The sequence below is a fragment of the Aspergillus ruber genome (genome assembly GCF_000600275.1).
Source record: "Aspergillus ruber CBS 135680 unplaced genomic scaffold scaffold00018, whole genome shotgun sequence".
NCBI classification, from domain to species: domain Eukaryota; kingdom Fungi; phylum Ascomycota; class Eurotiomycetes; order Eurotiales; family Aspergillaceae; genus Aspergillus; species Aspergillus ruber.
The window spans coordinates 131,918-140,038 of NW_024467314.1; the positions used below are offsets into that span (position 1 = coordinate 131,918).

General features: G+C 50.1%; 2 protein-coding genes across 2 annotated transcripts; both read left to right on the forward strand.

Moving 5' to 3' along the window:
- The first annotated feature begins 268 nt into the window (after window positions 1–268).
- Window positions 269–4,700, forward strand: EURHEDRAFT_413597 (glycerophosphocholine phosphodiesterase). Its single transcript, XM_040782207.1, has 4 exons — window positions 269–426; window positions 486–735; window positions 805–3,645; window positions 3,696–4,700. The coding sequence occupies exons 2-4, from the start codon at window positions 600–602 to the stop codon at window positions 4,337–4,339; spliced, it is 3,621 nt and encodes a 1,206-aa protein (XP_040637687.1). The 5' UTR covers window positions 269–426; window positions 486–599; the 3' UTR covers window positions 4,340–4,700.
- A 143-nt stretch (window positions 4,701–4,843) lies between these two features.
- cp6 (putative carboxypeptidase S1) lies at window positions 4,844–6,592 on the forward strand (the record flags this gene model as incomplete). The annotated part of the gene is made up of 5 exons (XM_040779094.1): window positions 4,844–5,091; window positions 5,185–5,542; window positions 5,611–6,127; window positions 6,196–6,462; window positions 6,528–6,592. The coding sequence occupies 5 exons, from the start codon at window positions 4,844–4,846 to the stop codon at window positions 6,590–6,592; spliced, it is 1,455 nt and encodes a 484-aa protein (XP_040637688.1).
- Window positions 6,593–8,121: the final 1,529 nt, after the last annotated feature.

Here is an 8,121-nt window from a genome sequence, read left to right on the forward strand (position 1 = left end):
CACCGCTCGTCCCACCTCCTGGTCCCCACCAACTCCCATTGGTCTGTGGGATTCAGCGATTCACGCCAACATTCCTTTGCCCCCACCCACAGACAGTGTTGATTGGATGTGGGAGGTCTGGACCTTGGAAGCGTGGGGTCTGTGGGGACTGCGCTTGGCGAGTTCTGAGATTTTTCCAGGGTTTTTCTATTTCGGTCACGGGATGGGGGGAGAATGAAAGATGATACTTGGTCAGTTATAAGAGGCGTATTATATCTTGCCTTTGCCACTGTCATCATTTCTTTATCTCAAGTATTGCACTGCATACGGAGTACTGTACTCTACTCTATAGTCACTCTAACTACTGAAAATCTCCGATCGAATCAGCTGTCGAGTTATTAGCACGGGCTGGCATAGACAGCGTGCCGCCATCAAGCTTTCTGACTGGTAGCCAAGCACCCTTTGTCTACCGCATGTTCACGTGCTGACCTCTATACTGGACACAGATCTCCTTACATACTCTGTCGTGACGGATGGCTCCTTAGTTCTGCTTAAGAATCGACACCATTACCACGACTACCACTCCTTGAGCACCACCACCACCTCTATACACACACACCATGAAGTTCGGCCGCAATCTCCCCCGCAACGTCGTCCCCGAATGGAGCGCCTCCTACATCAAATACAAACCCCTCAAGAAACTCATTAAGTCCGCCGCCGAGGACCTCAAAGCAGACCATGAGGCGGATCTAGCGGGTGAGGCACTACACTAGAACCTTTCTCTGTCGACTCCGTCGACACGACAACCCCCTGACCACATTCTAGGCTTCTTCTACTCGCTCGACCGCAACCTCGAAGACGTCGACTACTTCTACAACAAGAAATACCACGATTTCTCGCGCCGTCTGAAACTGCTGGAGGGCCGGTACGGGCATTCGCTCGATGGCCGGCAGAGGCTGGATGGCGAGGATGTAGAGGATTTACTGGCTGCGTTGTTGGAGTTGCGTGGTCAGTTGCGGAAGTTGCAGTGGTATGGGGAGGTGAATCGACGAGGGTTCATCAAGATCACCAAGAAACTGGATAAGCGCGTTGGCGGGCACAGTCAGAAGACGTATTTGGAGAGTAAGGTTGACCCCGCGCCATTTGCGACAAATGTGCGGGTTTCCGAAACGTTGAAGAGAATTAATGACTGGTTGTCGATTCTCGGTGATCAGAAAGTTACTGATGATGCGAGTTCGACGGTGTCGTCGTTGTCGTTGAAGAAGGGGCCTTCGAGGCCAAATTTGAATGTACCGCCGAGTTTGTTGGCGGCTGTTGATGAGGCGTTGCGAAGTGATGATACGCATGTTCTGCTGGAGTTGATTGAGACGCTGAAGAAAGCGGCCGATGAGGCGCAGGATAATTTGTTCCCGAGGGTGCTCAAGAGTTTACTGCAGCGCTCGATTTACTACCGGTCCAAAGCTTGCATTACTGCTTTGCTTGGTCGCATTGATGATGACCTCGAGGAGGATGATGATATCAACAAGCGCAACGCCATTCATCGTCTGGTGATATCCATTGGCCGCGCGCAGTCTACTACCGACTCAGAACAGTCTGCTTCTATGGTGCTCGACTTTCCTCTCGAGACATCCAACTACATTACTCCCGCTGCTCCGCCTACGTTGCAGCCCGCGCGCTCTGTCGTCAAGGAGTCGGAGAAGCCTCAGCATCTTGAGCGCTCTGACCCGGCCGTCACGCTGTTGTCGCATTTGCTCGACCAGCTGCGCCCGCAGCAGCGTCACGCCATCCTGGCTAAGGATCTCTCCGGCCGCACTCCTTTGCACTACGGTGCGCAGTACGGCTTCAAGGTCGTATGCGATATCATCATCGAGCATCTGCAGGCCTGGGATATGTTCGACGTGAGCGATGGCATTGACGGTGTCGAATGGCAAGACAACGATGGCTGGGCACCGCTGCACTTGTCTGTTGTTGGCGGTCATCCGCTGACCACTCGTACCTTGCTCGAGTCTGAGAACTGGAAAGGGGAGAGCAACAAGGAGCGCGCGTTTATCCGTAAGCAAGTCCCCAAGTCCAGCGCTGTACTCGCCATGGCTACCAAGGCCAACTTTGTCGATATCGTGCAGCTGTTGGTCGATGCTGGTGTTGATATCAACTACCAGGATGAGCAGGGTGAGACTGCATTGCATGTGGCTGCTCGGTTCGGTCACCACCAGTGTGCTCGGATTCTTCTGAATGGCACGGATAACCAGAAGGCTGATACTGAGCTTTTCGAGTACACCTATTCGTGGACTCCGCTGTTCATTGCCTCTGTCGATGGCGCGCTGTCGGTGGTGAACCTGCTCATTGATGCCAATGCTGACCTTGAGCGGTCGGATTCTTCTGGCTGGACCGCTAAGGAGCACGCTGCTCTGCGTGGTCACCTCGACATCGCTCGTCGTCTGGCCGAGCTCACACCCGAACCTGAGATCTCCGAGCCAGAAGTCATGCCTGCACCCGCTGCCATCTCGCCTTCCGCTCTTACTCCCTTGTCTCCGCCCCAGGCGCAGTCCGGCCTCGCAGAGTCCTCTTTGGCGGAGCGCCGCTCCAACAACACCACCCCAGGGAGTTCTGGCCCACGGGCTTCTGAACCTGTCAAGTCTTTTGGACATCGGTATCTTACCGATGAAGCCATGATTTTGGTCAGCCTGGGCACGATGGATATCCGCAAGCCGCAGCAGGCAGTCAACTTGGACCGGATTCCGATGGAGAACGCTCATTCCACGCAACTTGACACGGCGTTGTCGATTGTTGTCTCTGCTAGTGGTGCACATGGCGAGCCGGAGATTATCGATCTGCCGGTGCAGGATAACATTTCCACGGAGCCGATGGTGTTCCATTCTGCTGATCCGGCCAAGGTGCGGTTGTTGTTTGATCTTGTCCCGACGTATGCGGGGACGAAGGATCAGATTGTTGGTCGTGGTGTTGCGTTGCTTTCGTCTATTAAGCCTGGTGTTGGGTCGCATCGGATGAACCTGAAGGGTGACTCCACCGTGCCTATCGTGGCAGCCAACACTCTTGAAGTCATCGGCTCATTGATCTTCAACTTCCTGATTGTCACCCCCTTCAAACACCCCAACATGTCCGTCGGCCGTGATCAAACCTACTGGAAGAGTCTCACCTCAACAATGGTCATCGGCCACCGCGGTCTCGGCAAAAACTTCGCCAGCCGCAAGTCCCTTCAACTCGGTGAAAACACCATCCAATCCTTCATTGCCGCGGCCAATCTGGGTGCTTCCTATGTCGAGTTCGACGTCCAACTCACCAAAGACCACGTCCCGGTCATCTACCATGACTTCCTCGTCAGCGAGACGGGTATCGATGCGCCTGTGCATACCATGACACTGGAACAGTTCATGCAGCTGGGCGATAGCCGAAACCAGAATATTTCGCCTCGTCGGGCTGATATTATCGGCGAGGAGAGCAAGGGTGGACGTATGCGGTCGATGTCTGTTGGTGGGTCGGAGTATAATGTGTCAGAGTTGAATGAGAAGATTAAGCACACGCGGGACTTCAAGAAGAAGGGATTCAAGGGGAACACGCGGGGTAATCATATCCAGGCTCCGTTTGCTACGTTGGAGGAGTTGTTCAGGAAGTTGCCCAAGTCTGTTGGGTTTAACATTGAACTGAGTACGTCCTCCCACCTCCCAACTCAATCATGAAAAAACTAACAAGCGTAGAATACCCCATGCTTTTCGAATCCGAACAAGAAGAGATGGACACCTACGCTGTCGAACTCAACTCTTTCGTTGACACAGTTCTAAAGTTGGTGTACGACCTTGGCCAAGGCCGCAACATGCTCTTCTCCTCCTTTAACCCCGACATTTGCCTCCTCCTTTCCTTCAAACAGCCTTCTATCCCGGTGCTATTCCTTTCCGACTCTGGTTCCTCCCCAGCCTACGATATCCGCGCGTCTTCTCTCCAAGAAGCAGTCCGCTTTGCCTCCCGCTGGAATCTGTTGGGTATCGTCTCCCAAGCCGAGCCCCTCGTCCTCTGTCCGCGGTTGGTCCGCGTCGTGAAGGAGTCTGGGCTGGTCTGCGTATCCTATGGCGCCATTAACAACGAGCCCGAGAACGTCAAGCGACAAGTCACAGAGGGTATTGACGCAGTCATCGTCGACTCAGTCCTTGCCATTCGAAAAGGCCTCACAGAGCACGAGAGTAAGATGGAGACGCCGTCTACGTCGCCGCAGCCTAGCCCATTGGCCATTCCGTCGGCGGATAAGGAGTTGAAGGATACGAATACGATTCCGGTGTTGGAGCAGGCGGAGAATAAGGGGGGTCATTTGCATGTTAAGCCGGAAGCGTATGTGGGAACAAGCTAGGCATGCAGTGGGGATGAGGGGTTGAGATATTATATGGATTTCAACATTTTACACGTTTCTGCAGTTCCATTTGTTCATGTTTGAGGGATATGATATCTTGTTTATCTGTACCATGTTGGTTAATATGCATGGTATCCAAGCACGGTTTGGAGTGAATTTCATTTCGTTTGTTATGATTTGTTACCTAGACCGGTTTTAACAACTGGATTGATTTGTGCATTAGAATAATCTCGCCAGAGGTAATCTCTCATTTTATTTGACTTGTCTTGATCTATCTTGAACCTGGTATCCCCAATATCAAATACATTGAGAACGGCTCTGTACCCCTGCGTCATTGTGAAACATTAATACAACATGCAAGCAACTGTCCTACTCGTTTACCCGTGGTGATGCAACCCTATATATAACACAACAAGCAACCGCGCTTGTGTAATCGAACCCTATATATAACTTGCATGTATCCCTTCCATTACTCTATCGCCCAGCGACACAACAATATCCAACATGTTCCTCTTCTGGTTTACACTCCTCCTCTCAATCACTATCTCCGCTTCTCCTACCAATACAGCAATCATCAGTAGCCGTCTCTCTTACACCCAAAAACATGGCACAAATTACACGGTCTTCACCCACGCCCCCACAGGCGCAATCCTTGAATTCGTTAATAATTCTGGAATCTGCGAGACAACCCCCAATGTAAACCAATACTCCGGCTATCTCTCTGTCGGCGAGGGTCTGAATATGTTTTTCTGGTACCCTCCCTTCACCTCTTTTCTTCAATATAACCTTCAATGTTGATACTTGTGATAAAGAAGCACAATCTGATTCATTTGGTTGGTGAACAGGTTCTTCGAATCCCGCCACACCCCCGCCAAAGCTCCCCTCGCAGCATGGTTCAACGGCGGCCCCGGCTGTTCCTCCATGATTGGGCTATTCCAAGAAAACGGGCCGTGTCATTTTCCCCTGCACGGTGATACGGATAATCCAGTGTTGAATCCATATAGCTTCAATGAGGTTGCTAATATGTTGTATATTGATCAGCCGGTTGGGGTGGGTTTTTCGTATGCTGATGACGGTAATGGTGAGAATGGCGGGAATGTGAATAGTACGGATAGTGCGGCGGGGTATGTATGGGTGTTTTTGCAGGCGTTTTTTGAGGCATTTCATGGATATGAAGGGAGGAATGTTGCTATATTCACCGAGGTACCCTGTCTTCCCTCTTAATTGAGAATCCAAAAAGATAGGGCTAACTAGTTGATGACCGGCTACAGTCCTACGGTGGTCATTACGGCCCCTCCTTCGCCTCGCACATTAAAGCCCAAAATGAGCTTATCCGCAACGGTGCCCTAAAAGGGGAGGTAATCAACCTAGTCGCCCTTGGTATAAACAATGCGTGGATCGACACGGCCATCCAGGAGAAGTCCTACATCGATTTCGCATTCAACAACACCTACCGCTCACTAATCTCCGAATCACAACGAGATAATTATCTCTCTGTATACGAGGAAATATGTCTCCCCGCAGTAACCAACTGTATGGAGACAGAAACAGATGAACCGTGCAGGTTTGCGAACCGGATTTGTTCATCCCGGATCGAAGGACCGATTAGTCGGGCTGCGGATTTCAATGTCTATGATATCCGCAAACCGAGGAATGATGATGAGCCACCAAGTACATACATGTCATACCTGAACCGGGAGGATGTGAGGAGGAAGATTGGGGCGAGGGGAAGCACATTCAGGGAATGTGCGGGAGGTGTTACGCTAGATTTTGGGAAAACGGGGGATAGTACGCCCTCCCACTAACCTATTTACCATCTCTATGAAAAGGCCATGCTAACGGACGATGGATGGCAGACGCAAAAACACTCCTCCCAACTCTATCTCAACTTATCGAGTCAGGCCTACAAGTCCTCCTCTGGGCTGGCGACGCAGACTGGATCTGCAACTGGATCGGTAACCTTGACGTTGCAAACGCAGTCGCATTCAATGGAGCCGAAGAATTTCGGGGAAAGGAGTTGGTTCCATACAGCGTTGATGGTGTGGAGAAGGGGAGGGTGAAGAGTGTGGGGGGTTTTACGTTTATGAGGGTTTTTGGGGCGGGACATGAGGTCCCTTATTATCGTGAGTTCTCTCTTCTTTTCACTTTACATGAGTTATTATAATGAGTGGAGTGCTGATGTGTGTAGAACCGGAGACGTCGTTGCAGGTTTTTAGGCAGGTTCTGGAAGGGAAGGGGGTTTATTCTACTTAGCCACGTGCATTATAGGGCGACTACCTTCTCTGCGCACCCTACCCCTCTAGGAACCTAATTCCATCAAAATTGTAGATATCACCTGGTTGAATTGATGTCGGCACATAGCAGCATCTAGGTGGTCATGCCAATCCTCAACAACACTAATATCCTTGGCATCCATGCGTTGAGGATCAATGGGCTTTTATTTCCAGGGTTTATTCATTAGGGAGGCGTTCAATAAAGCGATATGTCCATTTTTTGGGCAACTTTTGGGGTCTCTGATCGAGGATCGGTATGGCTGCGCCGGAGGAATGAATTTGCACAATTTTAAACTTGTTAGACACTGGTGGGGGGCATCCTGCCCTGTCAAGTTGATAGACCCAGTTCCGTAGGGCATTTCCTTGATGGTATAGTGGACTGATGTTTGGAACTTGGAAGGAACCTCTTTACGCATCGACGGAGGTATTGATAATCATCATCAAATTCACGCGCAATATCATTCATTTATGGATTCTAGGTGTGATGGTCTCGAGCAATATAATTATATTGGTAGACTATTCGACAGAATACTAGCATGAGGAGGGAAAGGAAAGAACGCTGGGCCTGTCAGCACTGGACTATTTAATGTGTAAAGGGGTTTCACCCTAAAACAAAACAATGAAGTCAACATAAAGGAATCGGACCTGTCATGTGACATATCAAGTGTTCATGCTCCGTGACACTGGGCGTGTCTATACGCCACAACAGCATCTTGATTCTTGAATTCGAGACTCAGTCTGTATGCATGCTTTAAGCATAGTGATGGTTGATAAATGATGGTTTAAAAAGAGGTAATTAGTGGCGTTTGATGAAAACTTTTCATTGCGGTGATATTTTCATATCTGTGTCGCCCCAAGTAGTTATTACGGCCTCTGGCCCAAAATTAGTGTTACCCAAAAAGGAAATCATACTAGGCAGCTGTATCGCTGCAACAAGCCTGAGGCTTTGAGGCAACCAATTCAAAGAATTGGTTGCTTGAAAGAAAAATAAATGAAGGGGGAAAAAGGGATAAAAAACCAAACTAAAAAGACCATGCGCACATGCCACTTTGTTAAGCCGGGATGGTAAGGAAGGGCACTCTCGCAGGTGCCATCCCGGGTTCGAACTCGGGATGGTCTGTGAAAAGCTCCTGTTCAACCAACTCGACCAAAGCGATACAATGGTCCCTTATATAGGGGGATTTCCAATTGTAACCTCCTTTTGCGTATTTTCATGTACAGTGACCCCCAATCCAATCCCTTTGTGTCTATCACTCCACGCTCTTCACCGGTTAGGGAAAGGTGCGAAGTTGTATGCTTTCTGATCTGTAGATAAGTGCGTTGTTACAGACCTAGCCACATCAGTCTCACGTGACTATGCGGGGAGGTAAGGCAGAATTGAAATGGGTTCCGTCGGAGGTTCAGGGGAAACCGGAGGAGTCGATCATCCGACTGCACGAGGCCTATATGTAGAAGACCCAATTAAAACGAACGATTGATATACTCTATCTAATGTAGCCTAGAGTACAC